A 22,005-nucleotide genomic window follows, 5' to 3' on the forward strand; every position below is an offset into this window, starting at 1 on the left:
CCTTCAAATTAGTGGATTCGGCTATTTCAATCACAGGTGTGTAAAATCGAGCTCACAACCATGCAATCTCCATTGACAAACATTGGCAGTAGAATGGCCTGCTCTGAAGAGCTCAGTGACTTTCAACGTGGCACCGTCATAGGACGCCACCTTTCCAACAAGTCACATTTCTGCCCTGCTAGAGCTGCCCCAGACAACTGTAAGTGCTGTTATTGTGAAGTGGAAACGTCTAGGACCAACAACGGCTCAGCCGCAAAGTGGTAGGCCACACAAGCTCACAGAAGGGGACCGTAGCGCTTAAAAAGCATCTGTCCTCAGTTGCAACACTCACTAAGAAGTTCCAAACTGCCTCCGGAAGCAACGTCAGCACAGTAACTTAGTTGGAAGCTTCATGAAATGGTTTTCCATGGCCGAGCAGTCGTAAGCCTAAGTTCACCATGCGCAATGCTAAACGTCGGCTGGAGTGGTGTAAAGTTTGCCGCGTTTGGACTCTGAAGCAGTGGAAGCGCGTTCTCTGGAGTGATGAATCACGCTTCACCATCTGGTAGTCTGACGGACGAATCTGGGTTTGGCGGTTGCCAGGAGAACGCTACTTGCCCCAATGCATAGCACCCACTGTAAAGTTTGGTGGAAGAGGAATAATGGTCTGGGGCTGTTTTTCATGGTTTGGGCTAGGCCCCTTAGTTCCAGTGAAGGGAAATGTTAATGCTACAGCACACAATGATATTCTAGATGATTCTGTGCTTCCAACTGTGGCAACAGTTTGGGGAAGGCCCTTTCCTGTTTTATTCACAGAAATTGTTTGTGGAAGAACTTGACTGGCCTGCACAGAGCCCTGCCCTCAACCACTTCAAATACCTTTGGGATGAATTGGAAGGCAGACTGCGAGCCAGGCCTAATCTCCCAACATCAGTGCCGACCTCACTAATGCTATTGTGGCTGAATGGAAGTAAGTCCCCGCAGCAATGTTCCAACATCTAATGGAAATCCTTCCCAGAAGAGTGGAGGCTGTTATAGCAGCAAAGGGGGGACCAACTCCATATTAATTACCATGATTTTGGAATGAGATGTTCGACGAGCAGGTGTTTATGTACTTTTGGTCATATCACAACAATCCCTTCTTTCAGTTTATAGTATTGGTTCAGTACTTCCTTCTCACTTGTGTATTTTACTCCAGTGTTGCCAGTACATTGACAATGTTTTATCTAAAAGTCCTGTGTCCACAGGTTAAGGAGCATTTATGAAAGAGGTTTGTCAGGACTTGTATTTTGCAGCTGCTGCACGCCATCCGTTTCTGCATTACTCCATTACCACAACATACTTTTAGAAACCTACCACTTGTGCCTGCTTTTCTAATAGATGTTTTATCATCGATCCCATTGGCCATGAACCATCATGACATTCCACCTTCATTATTAAATCATTTAAATGTCAGTAACATTTTGATGTGGGGTTTTCAAAGGACATCTCTAATGGTTTGTCTCTAAATGATGAGAGGATACCAGAAACTGAAAACCGATTTGATTCATGGAATTGGCAGAATATTACCTTTTTTTAAAATTTGATTGATTCTGTCAGTATGTCTTTTGCAAACCCTTCAATTGCATTTGTTCTCCCTCTGGAAATTTGTTTTTTTTCAATGAATATTGTCATTGTCATTTTAATTAGAAGACTGAAGTTGAAGCTGTACTATTGTACATAAATAAACATCAACATCAGAATATCATTCTAGCATAATCAGACTATTTAGGGTGGAAGTTCTATGGCCTAGAGTTGGGCCATTTGGACAAAAATACATATCGCCATAAATTGTCTAAATTGATGCGATAGCGATAAATAGAAGGATACTTTTATATTGTGCACCACCTTTTGTGTATCATCCTTTTTAACTACTAATACTAGTTTGATGGTTGTAACCATCAATTGGCCCATTATCAGTCACCCAGATAAGCAAACTTATTTAATTTCAAACTGAATTTCTCTTTTATAGGCAACTTATCGTAATGAATGATATGAGTAAAACAAAAGCCTGTGAAAACTGATCGGTATGGTCAATTTAGTTTTTAGTTTTCAGTTTATCTTCCCAGCGCTACTATAACCTGTCTTGTCTTGGCGTTTTAGTGTGGCAACCCGACCGCATCAGGTTTTAGTGTTCCGATATGCATGGGACAGGATTGTGTTTAGAAGTTGCATGCCTTGGATGCATTTGAAGCATGAGGCTCTCTTCAACTCAACAGTTCTGAGCAGAAAGGTGATGACAGCAGCAATGTGGTTTTCAATAGAGAAATGTCTGCTTTATATTGCTTTATGATGGAATGTGGATAGCATTCGCGTGACTGTTTCAAAAGAAATCTGTGGTTCGGCATGCTCTCTGATATGCTGCCACTTAACTCTACTTGATGATTCACTGCTATTTTCCAATCTTAAAGCCAGTGGAAAATGGTAAACAATGGTAGTCGATTTCAAAGGTTGACATCACTGTTTGGATGTCAGGTCCTTCAGATTTTTTTTTTTTCTGTAACTAGGCAAGTCAGTTAACAACACATTTTTATTTTCAATGACAACCTAGGAACAGTGGGTTAATTGCCTGTTCAGGGGCAGAACGACTGATTTGTACCTTGTCAGCTTGGGGATTTGAACTTGGAACCTTTCGGTTACTAGTCCAACGCTCTAACCACTAGGCTACCTGCCTAGATTGAGGATGTGACAGTCTGTACTGGAGGTTGAATTAGCATTTTGCTTGTCACTCTTTATGCACGTCAACCATGCTTGCCAAAACGTACTAACATTGAACACATATTTTCAAGTGACTTTTTGATGATTTTAATATCAGCTATTTAGTTTTCCCCTTCAGGAATTTCTATCCATTGACTTCTTAGTACTTTGACCTTGTTAATCCACAATATTTAACTGAAGTCAGATTCAGTGTCTGATTTTCTACAATCACTCAACTACTACAGCTTAAAAGACTTAACTCCTCAGTCAGCTGGAGCAGTAACATTTCACTGTCTCTGTCCTGTCCAGACCCAGCGCTGTCTCTCAAAGGGTTGACCCGAGCCTTAGTCCCTGAGTTTGCTGTGGACCAGCAGCCAGTGACCGCCCCCTCCATGGCCCCCATGGCATCCGTATCTCAGCCCAAAGATTCAGACCTGGACACAGAGAGTACCATCCTATAATGAAGAGGACTGGGCTTGGCTCTCTCTCCCCTCCATCTCCTCTCCAGGTGTGGGTAGAAGTTGACCCTAATCACAGGTCCAGGGTCAGATAGTAGTTTCATCCCCTAATGGATAACTATACGACTAGGTATAGGGAGATTTGGTCCTAGATCTGTGGTTAGTGGTAACTTCTACCGCAGGCTCCCCTCAGCCCTCAGATCACCACACCTCTGCTGCTCTCTGCCAACTCCACCTCCGTGTCCACCACACACTAACTTACCCACCATCATTACCACCTTGGTCCGCTCCACCTCAGCCTTGTTACAGCTACTACTATATACAATCAAATCAACACACCTTAGAGGGACTACAGAACAGCCTTGATTAAAACGGTATGTTTTTGCATGGGATGTTGCACCTGAAGGGACTGGTAGTAGTAGTAAGTGGGTTGTTAACAGTGGACTGACTGACTTTGATATTGGTGTGAGGTGTTTTGTTGTTGATTATGATGATGGCCTTAGAACTGAAGAATACTATTTGTAAATGGAAAGCACAGGAAATGTGGGTAAAAGTAGAACCCCCCCCCCCAAAAAAGAACTGTTGCTGAAAGTGTAGCTTGTGACTGCAGGTTTCCAGTCGTCTCAAACACTTTGACCGTTTTATCCCTGTTTTGTATGAAACCTATCCTTTGCTCTTTGTATTTATTTCCAAAAACGCATTCCCTGTGGCTTAAGTTAAAATCATGCAGTTTTCTGAATTGTGCCTTACTGGTTCCATAACTTGTTGTAGCAGTGTTAGGTCAATAAACTGTGTATATGCTGAGCCTCTTGGATTGTAGGGGCCTTCCTAACCTTCTGTGTTTACTCTGATGTTTTTGGGGCATTAAAGTGACAGTTCCACTATAAGTGAATGTTGGAAAGGACGGTTTTAAGCGCTTCTACTATAGCTACTTTGTCATCTGTCTGGTGAATCACTTCCACAGTTGATATTGAACCAAGTCTAAACCCCACAAACAGTTGCTTTCCAGTGAACAGGTTTCTATATGGAAGATCATTCTGCGATCCTTCCCACGGAGCTGGGTTTTACACACAAACTGATGTAACAACCTAGTAGTGAGGTGGTGTTGGATTCACTAGACTTTTTTTCTGTGTTGCTTTTCCTTAATATAATGCAGGGTTGTGCTCCTAGAGAACATGAATGGTACCAACTAAAGGGCACATTTCTGGACGCTTCAGTTGCCCTGAACACATGTTCAGTAATTGTACTGCTTTTCAGAGACGATCATCATCCATATAGTCTTACTGAGATCCCCCCCCCCCTTCTCTCTTTCTCCTTTAACTTGCTGCCTTATCCATCTGCAGAAAGAGAACCTTGGTTGGAGGCTCTGAAAGACTAACAAGCCATTTAACTAGAAATGTTAAAGCTGCATTTTAAGCTCAGTTTTGTATGCAGACTGTTGAGCTTAAACAAGAAATACATCAAATGGCAAATGAATGCTTGGTTATACTCCCTGTCTGAATAAAATATATGAAGAAAAAGTTGAAATGGTTGTTAGTCATGGCTTGATCACAGACACATACATGCAGATACACAGTAAGAAAATGCTTTATTTAGTGTTACTGATGGAGGACGATTGTCTAGTAGTCATTTCTTCATTCTCCTGCTACCAGTAAAGTCTGCGGTGTGTCGGCCACACGATTTCTAAAATAATATAACATTTATTTTGATGATTTTGATTCCAGACAGGTCTACATTCAATCCGGATCGCGGAAGCCCTGCACTAGTGTGATTTACATTTAAAGGCAATGTTCCTGCATTTGAGGAGACTGCATTTACGGTAAATACTGCATATGTCAGCTCAATCGGCAATTACCTTTACATTTCAATCGCGCTATAATTCGGATCTAGCCCTAGATAAAACGCACACAAAGCAATTACCGGAATCCATGAGGATGTTGGTAGCCTTGGTGTAGGTTTGTAGGAAGGTGGATGGGGAGTGCAGCACTGCACTCTGACAGAGGTAGATGACTGTATCCTCCTCTAACCGAAGCGCCTGCTCCTGATCTTCCTGGCCTGAACCGCTATCCTATAACACACACACACACACACACACTGAACAGCTACCCTATAACACACACTGAACAGCTACCCTATAACACACACACACTGAACAGCTACCCTGTAACACACATACACATACACTGAACAGCTACCCTATAACACACACTGAACAGCTACCCTATAACACACACACTGAACAGCTACCCTATAGATTTGAACACACACTGAACAGCTACCATATAGAACAGCACACAGACACTGAACAGCTACCCTATAACACACGCACACACACTGAACAGCTACCCTGTAACACACATACACACACACACACACTAAACAGGTACCCTATAGAACATCACACACACACTGAACAGCTACCCTGTAACACACACACACACACACTAAACAGGTACCCTATAGAACAGCACACACACACTGAACAGCTACCCTATAGAACCGCGCACACACACACTGAACAGCTAGCCTATACAACATCACACACACACACTGAACAGCTACCCTATAGAACATCACACACACTGAACAGCCACCCTATAGAACATCACACACACACTGAACAGCTAGAACCCTCAAACAACTTGGGACCTCGAAGTCAGTTCCACAACATTTTTTCATTGTTTGATTGACTGATTTAGACCTGGGACACCAGCCACCCGAGTGGCGCAGCGTTCTAAGTCGTCACTACAGACCCGGGTTCAATCCCAGGCTATGTCACAACCGTCCATGACCGGGAGTCCCATAGGGTGGCTCACAATTGGCCCAGTGTCGTCCAGGTTAGGGGAGGGTTTGGCCCGGAGGCCTTTACTTGGCTCATCGCGCTCTAGCGACTCCTTGTGGCGGGCCGGGCACCTGCAGGCTGACAATGGTCATCAGTTGGACGGTGTTTTCTCCAACACATTGGTGCAGCTGGCTTCCAGGTTAAGCAGGTGGGTGTTAAGAAACGTGGCTTGGCGGGTTATGTTTCGGAGGATGCATGACTCGACCTTCGCCTCTCTCGACCCCATTGGGGAGTTGCAGTGATGAGACGAGATCGAAAAAGGGAGTAAAATTACAACAAAATCATAGGGTAAGAGTTGAATACCCCTGCTATAGAGCAACATAACACACACTGATCAGCTACCCTATAGAGCAGGGATGGGCAATTCCAGTCCTTGAGGGCCTGATTGGTGTCACAACAACACACCTGACTCCAATCACCTAATCATGATCTTCAGTTTAGAATGCAATTAGATTAATCAGCTGTGTTTGGTAGGGATGGAGAAGAAGTGACACCAATCAGGCCCTGGAAGACTGGAGTTGCCCACCCCTGCTGTAGAGCAACATAACACGCACTGAACAGCTACCCTATAGAACAACACACGCACTGAACAGCTACCCTATAGAACAACACACACACTGAACAGCTACTCTAAAGAACAACACACACACACTGAACAGCTACCCTATAGAACAACACACACACTGAACAGCTACCCTATAGAACAACACACACACTGAACAGCTACCCTATAGAACAACACACACACTGAACAGCTACCCTATAGAACAACACACACTGAACAGCTACCCTATAGAACAACACACACATTGAACAGCTACTCTAAAGAACAACACACACACACACTGAACAGCTACCCTATAGAACAACACACACACTGAACAGCTACCCTATAGAACAACACACACTGAACAGCTACCCTATAGAACAACACACACACTGAACAGCTACTCTAAAGAACAACACACACACACTGAACAGCTACCCTATAGAACAACACACACACTGAACAGCTACCCTATAGAACAACACACACACTGAACAGCTACCCTATAGAACAACACACACACTGAACAGCTACCCTATAGAACAACACACACACTGAACAGCTACTCTAAAGAACAACCCACACACACACACTGAACAGCTACCCTATAGAATAACGCACACACACTGAACAGCTACCCTATAGAACAACACACATAGTGAACAAATACTCTATTGAACCACACAAACACCAACAGGCCTGACACTATTCTCATGTGGAGGGCTTTGTATCATATCAAAATACCTTACAAAGGAAAGGATGGATTTGTCTTAAGATTGGCATGTACAGACATGCAACAAAGACGTGGACATTCACCACCAACAGTATTAAGCATCTCCTTTACCCTGTGTTTGAGTAGACACACACACATCTTGTAGATCATGGCCAGGCTGTCTGGGACTAGGGTCTCCACGGGCTGGGTCTGTGGGTTGGGGTCCTGGAGGCTGAGGGGCAGCGTCACGAAGCGGTAGCCCCACAACGGGAACATACGTCTCAGCACACAATGAGACACCACCAGGATACGCACCTCCTTCAGTGGGCAGCTGGGCCAAAAACACCCAGTCAAGATATCAGAGCAAAGCAAGGACCATATGTCCCGATGGGGAGGAGTCAGAGGAAATCTTACTTTGGGCTTTTCTCCATGTCATTCAGATCTTCCAGAATCACGTGGAGAACTTCTGAAGAGGACTAAAACCAAATAAATTATTTTAATAATACAAATAGCAATAGGCTATTATAGATGATACACCAACACTTGTAAGCAAGGTAAAATGGTTAATTATCCACATACCTCCATCAAATGAATTATACTTTTGGGATATAATAGCAGTATCCCAGTGACTTTCTCAGTCTGTGGGTTTTTCTGGAATTTCGACAAAAATTGCTCATAGTATTCTGGAATGAAGACAATCACGACAGTGAGTAACTCATTCTCCCGAAATACATTCTGGCTAAGATTTTACCTTTTTTTTCTTCTTTACATTTTTTTTTTTTACCTGCAATTGCACTCTGTTTATCGTCAGCGTTTAGCTTTCTCGTTGCTACATACACCAGTCTGTGGATAAAACGTTTCTACAAACACAAAAGACAGAAACAAGCTGATGTTAGACGCGCTCACTGCTAAAAACCTTAATTCATTGAAGGAATGCTGATCATGACCCCAAATTTGTACGTTAGCGCGCCATCGCGCGTCCTGTTTGGAAACTTCTATCACATAACAATTTCTTCAAGTCTTCAGCCTTACTTTGCAGGTTGTTTTCTGTTTTTCGACATCGGCAAAAAGCGAGTTTTTGTAGGCGTTGAAATACGAATTGACGCTGCCAGGTAGAGATGATGGCAAAGGATTTACTGCCATTTTCCCGTTGCTATGGCAATTACACCACCACGCGACAAACTTCAGTTAATTTGGTCCAGTCCATGTTCGTCTCTGGCTCCGAAGAAGCTCGTGGGTATCAGGCAGTTTATTTGTCAAGCATTTATGTATTTTTACAGATCCAAAACAAGTACAACTGATCCAGAAGCAACCACATGGCCAACATAAAAAGTCAATACTTTTTGAACTATACAGAGTACTCCATTCATATCAATGAAAACATAGACAAAACACACTTAGGCTATACAAAATGAACATTTAAATACATTAACAAACTTAAATTGATCTAGAGTTATAATAGGTCTACATTTTAGACCCAACTTGTGAGAATACAATAAAAGTAAACAAATCCAGATGTACAATCATTTTAACACAAAACAACACCTATAGACAGCAACATGCAAATGCTTGTCATAAAACTGTACTGCACTTGTGGCAAGATTTAAATATGTAGCAGTCTTTTTTAACATGATGACACATTGCCTGGTACAACAGGTCTGTAAATCAATATGTTTGTATTTTCATGATGGCAGCTCTGACTGAAATGTATATGTGAAAAGGAATTATGGAGGGAAAGTAGAAACGCAAGAAATACATTCAAAACAGCTTTAAATGCACACTAGCAAACAGTGAATATTTGTTCTAAAACAAGACTGTTGATACAGGTGAAAGTTATGGCAGTGGAATGGACGGTTCATCAGTAACAACCCCAGTGACCGCAAGAGCCACCTGGACCACTCAATGCTAACATGGATTGATGTCTTTCAGTTAGCAGCTATTCATATATTAGCCCCAGTGGGTTAACCCTCATATTTCACATATGCTCCTCATACTGTAAAACAATTTTAATACACTTAGGAGAGTGGTATTATTTTTGTTGCCCCTGCCCAGAGCAAGTTTTGAAATGCCAAATGTTAGGATGACTGCAATTACATTGGCACCAGAAAGCCTCTAAATATTGTAATAACAATTCACAGTACGTTTGTCATGCCAATGTAATGCTTCAAGGTAGGTTTACACTGCATTCTATCATCACAATCTACGAGGCAGTGATTATGTGTTTCTGTTGTAGGCAGATCAAGTCCATCTGTAAAAATAGCGCTCAGCTCTAGATAAAATTCATATACGCCTGACTATCAGCCATCTAAAATGTCATGGTTATTTACATATACAGGCAACTGCCAAAATAAAGGAAACACTTGAGTAAATGAGGGATACAAAGTATACTGAAAGCAGATGCTTCCACACAGGTGTGGTTCCTGAGTTAATTAAGCAATTAACATCCCATCATGCTTAGGGTCATGTACAAAAATTCCCAGTTGCCCATTATTACGACTACCATGGCTAAAGTGTGTGTGTGTGTGTGTATGTGTCACTCTCAGTCACCAGATCAAAACTCAATTGAATACTTATGGGAGATTCTGGAGCAGCACCAGAGACAGCGTTTTCCACAACCGTCAACAAAACACCAAAATATGGAATTTCTCATGGAAGAATGGTGTAGCATCCCTCAAAATATAGTTATAACAACTTGTAGAATTTGTGCCAAGGTGCATTGAAGCTGTTCTGGCTCATGGTGGCCCAACTCCCTATTAAAACACTTTATGTTGGTGTTTCCTTTATTTTGGCAGTACATCTATGCTTTGTCTTTACAATTTCATTATACTTTCAATTTAATACAATCCAATATAAAATATATACTCATGTTATCTGAACATATAGAGCTACTTGACCTTCCCAGGAGAAACTCTGGACCCTTTGGATGAGAGTTCTTTTCGTCAGATCACATGGTCAGGAAGAACTCCTGGCCCTACGGCATTCCGCAGTGTTGAAGATCATGTTGTTTGTGTCCCAGTAGTTGTGACTGTTTCTTTGTGTTGTCTTGGCACTTTGGTTGATGAGAGCAGAGGAGCTATCCAGTCTCTACCAGGCCAGGGGAGAGGGCACTCTGGGGCTGCAGGGGTTCTCAGTGGCCTGGGTCTCATTCAGTGCTCTCTGGAAAACAGGACCAATTATCATACATGAAAACAGAACCAATCATTGTACTTGAGTTACAGACGCATTTGAATGCTGTCAAATTGTGCGGTCAGAGACCTGTGAAGAGCATCACTATGGCTACTGGCTCACCTCAAACTTGGAAGTAAACTCAGCAAAAATGGCGAAGAAGGCCTCAGTGGAGGTGACCTTGCTGTCCTCTCCGAAGTACGAGGCCACCTTAGTGAACTCGTCCATGGCTCTCAGCTGCAGAGAGTCCAGAGACTGAACCGCTGGGTGACTGTTCTCCAGGAAACCCTTTATCTTCAGGGTCAAGGGTCAAACTGTCAACTGTCAGACCATTTGAAGCACAGTGACACATTCTGACTAGTAACATACTGACCAATGGTGTAATTAAATTAAATCACATTTTATTTGCCCATTACACTGAATACAACAGGTGTAGACTTTACTGTGAAATGCTTACTTACGAGCACATTCCCAACATGAAGACTATTACAGTGTAATTACTACTACAGTGTGTTACTGTTCGTGTGAAATGTTGTGTTGTGAAGGGCTTTGTTGAAGGATACACTCATGACGGCAGCGAAGTGATCCTCGGCCGTGGCTGGGATCTTCTGACAGGCTGTCCTGATGTCCTGGATGGTGGAGTGAAGGTCAGCCAGCTCAGCTGTCAGGATACGCTGATTCACTGCAGAGAAATGTCAATAGAAAACCATGCAGTATGACTTGTACAATTTGTACACAGCTACACCGAACAATTTACATTGACCCTCCCCCCTTGTACACTGCTGCTACTCGCTGTTTGTTTGCTACCTATGCATAGTCACTTCGCCCCCACCTACATGTATGGATTACCTCAACTATCCTGTACTCCTACATGTATGGATTACCTCAACTATCCTGTACTCCTACATGTATGGATTACCTCAACTATCCTGTACTCCTACATGTATGGATTACCTCAACTATCCTGTACTCCTACATGTATGGATTACCTCAACTATCCTGTACTCCTACATGTATGGATTACCTCAACTATCCTGTACTCCTACATGTATGGATTACCTCAACTAGCCTGTACCCCTGCACACTGACTCGGTACCGGTGCCCCCTGTATATAGTCTCGTTATTGTTATTCTTATTGTGTTACTTTTAATTTATCCTTCTTGGTAAATATGTTCTTCTTCTTGAACTGCACTGTTGGTTAAGGGCTTGTCAGTAAGCATGTCACGGTAAGGTCTGCACTGTTGGTTAAGGGCTTGTCAGTAAGCATGTCACGGTAAGGTCTGCACTGTTGGTTAAGGGCTTGTCAGTAAGCATGTCACGTTGGTTAAGGTCTGCACTGTTGGTTAAGGGCTTGTCAGTAAGCATGTCACGGTAAGGTCTGCACTGTTGGTTAAGGGCTTGTCAGTAAGCATGTCACTGTTGGTAAGGTCTGCATGTCTGTTGGTTAAGGGCTTGTCAGTAAGCATGTCAGTAAGCATGTCACGGTAAGGTCTGCACTGTTGGTTAAGGGCTTGTCAGTAAGCATGTCACGGTAAGGTCTGCACTGTTGGTTAAGGGCTTGTCAGTAAGCATGTCACGGTAAGGTCTGCACTGTTGGTTAAGGGCTTGTCAGTAAGCATGTCACGGTAAGGTCTGCACTGTTGGTTAAGGGCTTGTCAGTAAGCATGTCACGGTAAGGTCTGCACTGTTGGTTAAGGGCTTGTCAGTAAGCATGTCACGGTAAGGTCTGCACTGTTGGTTAAGGGCTTGTCAGTAAGCATGTCACGGTAAGGTCTGCACTGTTGGTTAAGGGCTTGTCAGTAAGCATGTCACGGTAAACTGTCTTGTCACTGTTGGTTAAGGGCTTGTCAGTAAGCATGTCAAGGTCTGCACTGTTGGTTAAGGGCTTGTCAGTAAGCATGTCTGCTGCACTGTTGGTTAAGGGCTTGTCAGTAAGCATGTCACGGTAAAGTCTACACTGTTGGTTAAGGGCTTGTCAGTAAGCATGTCACGGTAAAGTCTACACTGTTGGTTAAGGGCTTGTCAGTAAGCATGTCACGGTAAAGTCTACACTGTTGGTTAAGGGCTTGTCAGTAAGCATGTCACGGTAAAGTCTACACTTGTTGTATTTGGCACATGTGGCAAATAAAGTTGGATTTGATTTGTATGAGATAAATCCAATGCATAGTGTCAAATGTCAATGCCATTCATTATAAATGCTGTAGTGTTTCAGTCTTATGAGATAACTGCTGAAAGGCATATCTGAATATCGAAAAGTAACTATCAGGAAACTGATAAGGACATGACTTGTAGTACATATTGTAATGTACTAAATGGAACTAATGCATTCTGCACATGAACCTCAGAGTCCTGCTGACGGACAGAGCCATTTAAAGAGCATTGTGTGGTGTTGTCTTACTGTACCTTTGGCTGCGAGTGGCACGTTTGTGAGGTCCCTGGCAAAGTTCAACAGTTCTGGGAAGTGTTGGCATAGCGATTTGGCAAGAATGTGGAGGAAGGTGGATTTACCATCCACCGTTTTAGTGGTGCTGAGCTGTAAGAAGGAAGGTGAGATAGAATTTGGCATTAGAAAGAGGTTAACTCCAAGGCAAAGACAACACAAATCCCAAAAAGACAAATGAGGCTAAAGCATAATCAGTTAGAGAATGAACATCCATTCATACCTCAGTGAGAAAGTTGATCTTAAAGCCAGTGGTTTTGTTTGTCTTGGGTTGACCATTGTTCAGGTAATTCCCCATTGCCAGCACAAACTGTAGACAGAAACAGAGGTTTAGAAACAGTTTACCGGTAACACAACGCGATCACCACATTATGCATACCTCTGAGTCTGTATCTTATTACCTTATCCTATATGATTTTACACACAATGCATCTTCTTTAATAACCTTAGATTATGACAGCAGAGACACATAAATCATATGAAATAAACAAGAGAGCTGTTTGCCATTTCTCAACCATTAAGCTACTGTATTCCACTCTCAGGGAGTGCGAGTTTCAGCAGTTGTATTACCTCGAGGATCTTGGCCAGTTTCTTGCTGCTCCTGAGTTCTATCGAGGCCCTGTAGATCCATTCGTATCCAGCCTTCATCTCCTCTGTCTTCTCCTGCAGGGCTGTCTTAAAATGGAGACTCCGCAGACGAGTCTTATACTCAGGGACCATCAGCATCTGGGCACACACAGATTATGAACTCTAAAAATACTGTTACTATTGCTAGTAAAGTAACATGTTACTGTAGTAAACTAGTACTACACTCTTAGAAAAAAAGGTGCTATCTAGAACCTAAAACTGTTTGGCTGTCCCCATAGGAGAACCCTTTGAAGAACCCTTTTTGGTTCCAGGTATAACCCTTTTGGGTTCTATGCAGAATTCTTTCCACAGAGGGTTCTACATGGAACCCAAAAGGGTTCTACCTGAAACCAAAATGGTTATCCTATGGGGATAGCCGAAGAACCCGTTTGGAAGCCTTTTTTCTAAGAGTGTATAGTATTCAGTAAAATACTGAAATGTATTTTTTTAAACATTCTAGCCTCATTCTAGACCAGGATCCCCAACTGGTTTTATTTGGTTTTCTGGAACTCTGTTCCCAAAGTATTCCCATCCATAATAGAGGGACACATGATCATATATAAATGTAAGCAAGGTTTGAAATGATCATGTTTTAGTCAAATAATATCTGTTTATATATTCTTGCGGTTAATTTGCAGTCTACAAATTATTTGTAATTATGTTCCAGCCCCCCAACCAAATCGGTCTGCGGCTGAATCTAGTTGATGATCCCTGGCCTAGAGGGACTGGTGGGCCAATATGTGGTTCCGACCCACCATTTGGGAAACATTGACACAACAGTGTCTCAGTTACCTGCAGGACAAACTGGTCAGGGTCACTGAGTTTGGCGGAGTTCTGGTCGAAGCATTGGTACTGTTTGACTTCCTGGTCATCGGGGGCGTAGAGCAGCAGCTGCTTGATGTGGGCTGGCTCCAGTCTGTCTGTGCTCATAGTCATCAGCACCTGGCGCAGCTCACCTGGAGACAGCTTCAGGTGGGCGATCAGGATGGCTGGGTAGAGGAGGCGTGGAATAAAGGGATGGAGGAGAGGTTTATTTAAGCAATAAGGCAATATGGCCAAAATACCACGCATAAGGGCTGTTCTTAGACACAACGCAACGTGGAGGTCTATTGGTCATATAGGACATACCCCTGAGGAGCCTAATCGCTATTATAAACTGGTTAACAACATAACTAGAGCAGTAAAATGAATGTTTTGTCATACCGTGGTACACGGGTATGATATACCACAGCTGTCAGACAATCAGCATTCAGGGCTTGAACCACCCAGTTTAAAATGGTTTATTTGGACCCCGTTAGCTGTTACATTAGCAACTGATACTCTTTCTGGGGTCCACACAAAACAGTCATATACAATAAAAACAAACTTTCATTGATAAACAACAAGTTTCTGTAGAAATCAGAGCACCTGTGTTTGAACCTCAGAGTCACCTGAATAGACTAGAGAGTCTATTCAAATCATTGAGATAAAGGTTCCTGGGGGCCAAGGCCAGGGTCATGTTTCAGATCCCTGGGGACCAAGGCCAGGGTCATGGTTCAGATCCCTGGGGACCAAGGCCAGGGTCATGGTTCAGATCCCTGGGGACCAAGGCCAGGGTCATGGTTCAGATCCCTGGGGACCAAGGCCATGGTCATGGTTCAGATCCCTGGGGACCAAGGCCAGGGTCATGGTTCAGATCCCTGGGGACCAAGGCCAGGGTCATGGTTCAGATCCCTGGGGATCAAGGCCAGGGTCATGGTTCAGATCCCTGGGGACCAAGGCCAGGGTCATGGTTCAGATCCCTGGGGACCAAGGCCAGGGTCATGGTTCAGATCCCTAGGGATCACGTTTAGTTTGGTACTTTGTTGTTTTTGTTCGGTGTTCATTCAAGAAAGTAAAATGTACGCCTACCACGCTGCACCTTGGTCCACTCATTCTAACGATCGTGACAGTCATGGTTCAGATCCCTGGGGACCAAGGCCAGGGTCATACTCACAGGCGTTGTAGGCTTTCTTATGAGACAGAATCTCCACCACGTCTTTCTTTTTAAAGCTCTCGGGCAGGAAGGCTGGCTCTGGAAGAGAGACTGACACATTTAATCACAGTGTAAGGATGCTGATCTCCAGGCACCAGGGTTGGAAACACTAACAGGCACTAAAGGTGGACGGGTAATGAGAGAAGAGAGGGGATGGTAGGTGGTGCTTTATGGAGAATGCATTTGATGAGCAGGTGAATAGACGTGCTTAGTAGACTCCATGGGACAACTTGGTGAGCTGTGAAGGCATAAGAACAACATGGAAAATCAGCAATACACTGACACCATGAAACACAAAACAAGTGATGTTGAATTAATGAAAGCAATGTACTCTTCCACAGCTATGAAACCAAATAATTATATTGTTATATAATTATATGCAGTGTTCCCTGGCAAAAGAGACCTTGGTCTCAATGGGACTCCCTGTTAAATAAAGATACATAATAAGACTATGAGGGTATAAGGACAATATTTTAAAATGTTATCAACAGAACCAGTGATATGAATACATGATATGATATGACTATGAGATGAGATGTTTGATGAAGAGATCAGAATAAAAACTTACTGGAACTCCGTTGGGTACCAAAGTGCATCTCTAGATCGAGATACTTCACCATGTCACTCAGTTTGTCATAGTCGGGGTCCTCTCCAAGCTAAAGCAGACAAAGTATCTCACCTGTCAATACATTTCTTAACACAACAACAAACAGTACTGATTCCAGGTTCAGGGTTAGTACAATAGACTCGACACATGCCTGTCCCCAGATGGTTCCCTCAGAGTTCTCCACCTGCTCCCAGCGCAGTCTCTTCACACTCATGTGGTTGGTGTCCCCAGCACAGGGACTGGAATTGGGCAGTGGAGGCGGGTCGCAGGGGGCGGCAGTGGTGGAGGGGGTGGTGGGGGGACCTTGTGTTTCTGGAGCTCTGACACTGAGATGGGGGTCTCATAGGTCTGTGAGTGAGGGGGCTGGTGAGGGGCTTTAGGGGGAAGGCTGTGGCTCAGCTGGGGCTGGTAGGGCTGGTGGTGAAGCTGGTGGTGCCTCTGGAGGGCGAGCTGGCTTTGCCTGTTGGGCTGAGGGGAGGGCTGGGGACACAGGATGGGCTGGGTCAGGGGCTGAGGCTGGCTGGCCTGGCGGGGCAGGTTCCTGGGGCGAGAGGGCTGGGGAGAATAGCGAGGGCCCAGGGGGAGAGTCATCTGAGTAGCCTGGTGGTGGACACAGCCCTGTAGCTCATCTCTGGTTGGCAGCACCTTGTGTAGGGACGGCCTGTTGTACATGAAGGCCCGTGGGGGAGGTGGGGGAGGGGGGATGATGGGATGCTGAGGCTGGAAGGACATGCGCGCCCGGGGATGTGTTCTGGAGAGAAGTGGGAGAGGACAGGGGTAATGGGGAGGGGGTCGGAGAAGCCAAAGGGTGGCGGGGGTAAGGGGGTGGGCAAGGGCGGGGGTGGCGGGGCGCTCTGCGGGGGTGGGGGGATAGAGATGTGTTCTGACCCGGAGGAGTAGGTGAGGGAGGTGGCCTCATCGTTGCTGCTGATGTCCTCACTGCTGGCACTGCTCAGCTGGCGGGGGAGGTAGCTCACCTCCTGCTCATCCTGGAAACTCATCTGGACACAGCAGATAATCATCAGTCTCACACCTTCTAATCAGACTCACCATGTCATCTGATTTACATCTTGTAACCATTCTTCAGACACACCTTATAATCAACCTTCATTGTACAGCGATAATGCATGTAATAATTTCCTATTCATATGCACTGCTTTTCTTCAGAAACCATGGAAACAATCCCCATAAATATCTGTTCACGCAATAACAACTACATTTACTGTACCGTCTGTATCATGTTGGTAAACATCAGATTTCTTATACTGTACTGTAGATAATTGAATAACTTGTTGGACATGACTGTTTCTGCACTCAATAAATTTGATCTGGTACACTTTAAAAAATGCTGGGTTAAAAACCACCCAGTGCTGGGTAAATAGTGGACAGAACACATGTTGGGTCATATTTGGGTGATCAGGTTATTTTCAGTGGGTGTGGCCTATTGGTGGCTTGGCTTGCAGATAGGTATTCTTAGCCACCCGTGATAGTAAATGTTGTTCCTGTTCATCATGTTAAGTTTGTACATTGCAAATATGTCACGATCGTTATAAGGAGTGGACCAAGATGCTGCGTGGTATGTTTCCATACTTTATTTTGGAATAGAAAACTTTAAAGAACAAAACAACAAAACGAACAAAGAACCCTGAAGCTACTATAATGCTCACAGGCAACTATACATAGACAAGATCCCACAAAGCACAATGGGAAAATGGCTACCTAAATATGATCCCCAATCAGACACAACGATAAACAGCTGCCTCTGATTGGGAACCATACTAGGCCAACATAGAAATATAATTCACCTAGATAACCCACCCTTAAATCATACCCAGACCTATCCAACATAGAGAATAAAAGCTCTGACAGTACCCCCTCCCCCAAAGGTGCAGACTCCGGCCTCAAAACCTGAGTCAATAGGGGAGGGTCCGGGTGGGCATCTACTGTCGGGGCAGCTCCGGTGCGGGGCAAAGTACCCACTCCGCTCGTGAACATGTCATCGGAGGAACCGGACAGTGGCTCGTTGCCGGAAGAACCGGACCATGGGTCATCGCCAGAGGAACCGGACCGTGAATCATCACCGGATGCTCCAGACCGTGGATCATCGCCGGGGGCTCCTGGCTGTGGATCGTCGCCGGAGGAACCGGACCCTGAATCGTTGCCGGAGGCTCCGGACCATGGATCGTTGCCCGAGGAACCGGACCGTAGATCGTCGTCGGGGACTCCGGACCATAGATCGTCGCCGGGGACTCCAGACCATAGATCGTTGCCGGGAACTCCAGACCGTAGATCGTCGCCAGGGACTCCAGACCGTGGTTCATCAATGGGGACTCCGGACTGTAGATCGTCGCCGGAGGCTCCGGACTGTGAACCCTCGCAGGAGGCTCCGGACTAAGAACCCTCGCTGGAGGCTCTGGACCGCAGACTGTCGCTGGAGCCTCCGGACTGCCGATCGTCTCAGGAGGTCCCGGGCCGCGGACCGTCTCAGGAAGTTCCGGACCGTGGGTCATCGCGGTCCACGGTCCGGAACCTCCAGATCCATGGCCGGAGCCTTCCTCTGCGCCGATGCCCAGTGTAAGCACGGCGTCCAGTCCAGCTCCAAGGCCAGAGTCTTCACCAGAGACACCACCGACACTAGACCCCCCCCCAACCCTCCTTTTTTTGTTTCAGGTTTTGCGGTCGGAGTCCGCACATTTGGGGGTACTGTCACGTCCTGACCATAGAAAACCTGTATTTTCTATGGTAGAGTAGGTCAGGGCGTGACTAGGGGTTTTTGTTCTAGTTTATATTTTCTGAGGTTCTAGGTTTGATTTTCTATGTTGGTGATTTGTATGATTCCCAATTAGAGGCAGCTGGTTATCGTTGTCTCTAATTGGGGATCATATTTAAGTAGCATTTTTTTCCACCTGTGGGTTATGGGATATTGTTTATGTTTAGTTGCCTGTTAGCACAGCATTGTCGTCATGGTTTGTTTATTCTTTATTGTTTTGTAATTGCTTAAGTTTCACTTTATTCTTTAAAAGTATGTGGAACTCTACGTACGCTGCGCCTTGGTCCGACCATCATTATTACGAACATCGTGATAAAATTAAAATGTTCCTTCAATAACTTTGCTAATTAGATATTTTAATATAATGTAAAAACATTATTATTTAAATATTATAACGTGGTAACTCTCCCTACATTGGGATATGTTTATAGGCATATCATACTCTTGTGTAAGAGTACAAAAGTCTCAGTGCTCAACCTTAACATGTGATGACAATACTGTACAACACAACATGAACCGGAATGATATTTACTCTCATGGGTGGCCAAAAATAACTATTTGAAAGCCTCGCCCACTAAGCCACACCTCTAGTCTTCAGATCTGACCTGGTGGGTCATGGCTCAATGACCCAGCATCAATGACCCAACTGGCTGTGTCACAATAACCTAACGTGTGTTCTGTCCAATATGTATTTTTTTCTGTTTTTTTTTGTGTGTTTGGGCCCACAGTGGCTCTCTCTCCTCCTCATAGTGACTATCTCTTCATGTACTGTCTCCGTCGCACTCCTCCTCATAGTGACTATCTCTTCATGTACTGTCTCCGTCTCTCACCCCCTCATAGTGACTATCTCTTCATGTACTGTCTCCGTCTCTCACCCCCTCATAGTGACTCTCTCTTCATATACTGTCTCCGTCTCTCACCCCCTCATAGTGACTCTCTCTTCATATACTGTCTCCGTCTCTCACCCCCTCATAGTGACTCTCTTCATATACTGTCTCCGTCTCTCACCCCCTCATAGTGACTATCTCTTCATATACTGTCTCCGTCTCTCACCCCCTCATAGTGAATATCTCTTCATATACTGTCTCCGTCTCTCACCCCCTCATAGTGACTATCTCTTCATATACTGTCTCCGTCTCTCACCTCCTCATAGTCATTCTCTCCAGGGAGGAAGTCTTCCACCAGAGTGACACGGTGTCCCAGCTGTTCGCTCAGAGCGTCCAGGAACTTGTCAGTGTCCCTGCTCCGGGGGGGTCTGGAGAAGGTGAAAAGCTTCCTGCGTCTGGACAGGGGGCTGGTGGGGTCGTCAGAGTTCTGGGGGGATGGAGGCGGGCTCTCCAGGCTCACATAGGGGTTGGAGTCAGCGCTGCCCGGAGAGGGGATGGTTCCCCCGTGGTACAACTCATACAGAGGGTCGGGCAGAGGTTCCTTCCATGTCAGAGACAGACCTGATTTACGGTTCCCTGGGGAGGGGAAAAGAAACTCTCCATTATTTCAAAGATGTCTAACAGAGGACTTTGTGACTAAATAAGTATCTTTAAACTTTGTGACTAAATAAGTCTCTTTAAACAAAATGGGTTCCATCTTAAATTATCTTATTTGTCATCCTTGAAGTCAGTATGAATGACAACATTTATGACAATGTTATTGTTATCTTTACAATTGACGGACATTGGCTTCAAGTGGTTGCCGTGTCGACAGTGTGTGTGTGTATGTGTATGTCTGTGTTACCTGTGCTACCTTGACTGAGAGAGGAGCGAGCTGGAGACTGGCCATAGGCGTCAGTCTGTCCCAGCTCCTCTCGGTCAGGCTGGGTCAGTGGAGAGCAGCGACTGTGATTCTGCTGCATGGCCTTCACGGCACTCTTCCCTGTGTACACACTCTCCAGTTCCGTGTACACTCCTGACATCTAGGGGTCGTACGTGTGAGCAGGCCATTAGCACAAAGCACTGGGAACTCTTTATCACAAGGTCTGCTTATAAACACTTTATGAATCATAACTAGATAGTTTGTTAACCATTATTTACCTTGAGTAAAAATCCTAAACCACATGCCTCCTCTATTTGTCTTAATTTAAACGTTAACATAACTATATACTAATGTTTTCAGATGGTTCATGAGCAGACGTCCAGATAAAGTGTTTCCAAAAGCACTGGTAAAAGCATCGTTATAAAAAGCCGGCTCTGGTGTACACACATAACTAGCACTGCTGGCGCTATATGGCTGAGCATTGTGTTGCAGTTTTATACCCACGTGATTTAGGTCAGGGGATTCTGGGAAGGAGGTGCCATCTCCACACTGTCTCTCTCCGGGTGTCCCACTCCCACTCCCTGGTGCAGCCACATGAATCCCTGCGTCCACATGAAGGACAGGGACAAGCATTCATGATCATCCTCCTCCTCTCAGGCACAGAGAGGAGGGGAGACAGCAGGAGACAGCAGGAAGCATCAGAATGTAGTTAACAGCATGGAGAAGCAACAGAGACTGTAGTCCAGTCTGATAACTGTGGTCTGGATCCTAACTTGAGATCTACTGTACGCTACACCCCGTAACTTGAATTTCTGCACAAATCTCCCATTGGCGTCAATGTGTAGTTTGTGCTAAATTCCAAGTCACTGTATACATTTCTCAAGTTAAGATTTGGCCCTATGAGAGTATAGATGGGATAAATGCAATACTAGGCTTGGATATACACTGGGTATACCAAACATTAGGGACCCCCCTTTGCCCTCAGAGCAGCCTCAATTAATTTGGGTATGGACGTTACAAGGTGTTGAAAGTGTTCCACGGGAATGCTGGCCCATGTTGACTCCTATGTTTCCCACAGTCGTGTCAAGTTGACTGGATGTCCTTTGGGTGGTGGGCCATTCTTGATACACACGGGAAACTGTTGAACGTGAAAACCCCAGCAGCGTTGCCGTTCTTGACACAAACTGGTGCGCCCGGCACATACTACCATACCTCATTCAAAGGCACTTAAATATTTTGTATTGCCCATTAGCCTCTGAATGGGCACACATACACAATCCATGTCTCAATTGTCTCAAGGCTTAAAAATCCTTCTTTAACCTGTCTCCTCCCCATCTACACTGATTGCGACATCAATAA

General features: G+C 44.7%; 3 protein-coding genes and 1 long non-coding RNA gene across 4 annotated transcripts in view; 1 reads left to right on the top strand and 3 right to left on the bottom strand.

The window, feature by feature from the left end:
- LOC112258930 (rho GTPase-activating protein 17) overlaps positions 1-4,700 on the top strand; it is a 45,329-nt gene extending 40,629 nt beyond the window's left edge. Inside the window, 1 exon segment of the mRNA XM_024433587.2 lies at positions 3,025-4,700. Within this exon segment, the coding sequence (XP_024289355.2) occupies positions 3,025-3,176 (152 nt within the window). The 3' untranslated portion in view covers positions 3,177-4,700.
- A 56-nt stretch (positions 4,701-4,756) lies between these two features.
- LOC121841127 (testis-expressed protein 47-like) lies at positions 4,757-7,746 on the bottom strand. The gene is made up of 3 exons (XM_042307524.1): positions 7,689-7,746; positions 7,407-7,605; positions 4,757-5,241 (listed from the first exon to the last, which is right to left on the bottom strand). Exons 1-3 carry the CDS (start codon positions 7,703-7,705, stop codon positions 5,047-5,049), a joined length of 411 nt encoding a protein of 136 aa, XP_042163458.1. The 5' UTR covers positions 7,706-7,746; the 3' UTR covers positions 4,757-5,046.
- A 107-nt stretch (positions 7,747-7,853) lies between these two features.
- On the bottom strand, positions 7,854-9,712 carry LOC121841095. The gene is made up of 3 exons (XR_006080124.1): positions 8,307-9,712; positions 8,059-8,134; positions 7,854-7,957 (listed from the first exon to the last, which is right to left on the bottom strand). It is a non-coding gene; the product is annotated as an uncharacterized LOC121841095 (long non-coding RNA).
- A 149-nt stretch (positions 9,713-9,861) lies between these two features.
- Positions 9,862-22,005, bottom strand: part of LOC112261264 (delphilin) — a 60,592-nt gene continuing 48,448 nt past the window's right edge. Inside the window, 15 exon segments of the mRNA XM_042307038.1 lie at positions 9,862-10,430; positions 10,563-10,727; positions 11,003-11,121; positions 12,843-12,972; positions 13,103-13,189; positions 13,450-13,605; positions 14,299-14,495; positions 15,482-15,571; positions 16,089-16,176; positions 16,279-16,400; positions 16,403-16,867; positions 16,870-17,128; positions 20,041-20,360; positions 20,629-20,806; positions 21,151-21,248. Coding sequence (XP_042162972.1) covers positions 10,359-10,430; positions 10,563-10,727; positions 11,003-11,121; positions 12,843-12,972; positions 13,103-13,189; positions 13,450-13,605; positions 14,299-14,495; positions 15,482-15,571; positions 16,089-16,176; positions 16,279-16,400; positions 16,403-16,867; positions 16,870-17,128; positions 20,041-20,360; positions 20,629-20,806; positions 21,151-21,248 — 2,546 coding nt within the window. The 3' untranslated portion in view covers positions 9,862-10,358.

The sequence above is a fragment of the Oncorhynchus tshawytscha genome, linkage group LG27 (assembly GCF_018296145.1).
Source record: "Oncorhynchus tshawytscha isolate Ot180627B linkage group LG27, Otsh_v2.0, whole genome shotgun sequence".
NCBI classification, from domain to species: Eukaryota; Metazoa; Chordata; class Actinopteri; order Salmoniformes; family Salmonidae; genus Oncorhynchus; species Oncorhynchus tshawytscha.

What these genes read in the sequence shown, in the direction of transcription:
- LOC121841127 (XM_042307524.1), bottom strand. An exon ending in TGTGTCTACTCAAACACAGG is followed by an intron (nt 5,242 to 7,406) that starts GTAAAGGAGATG and finishes TGTGTGTTATAG; the next exon opens with GATAGCGGTTCAGGCCAGGA.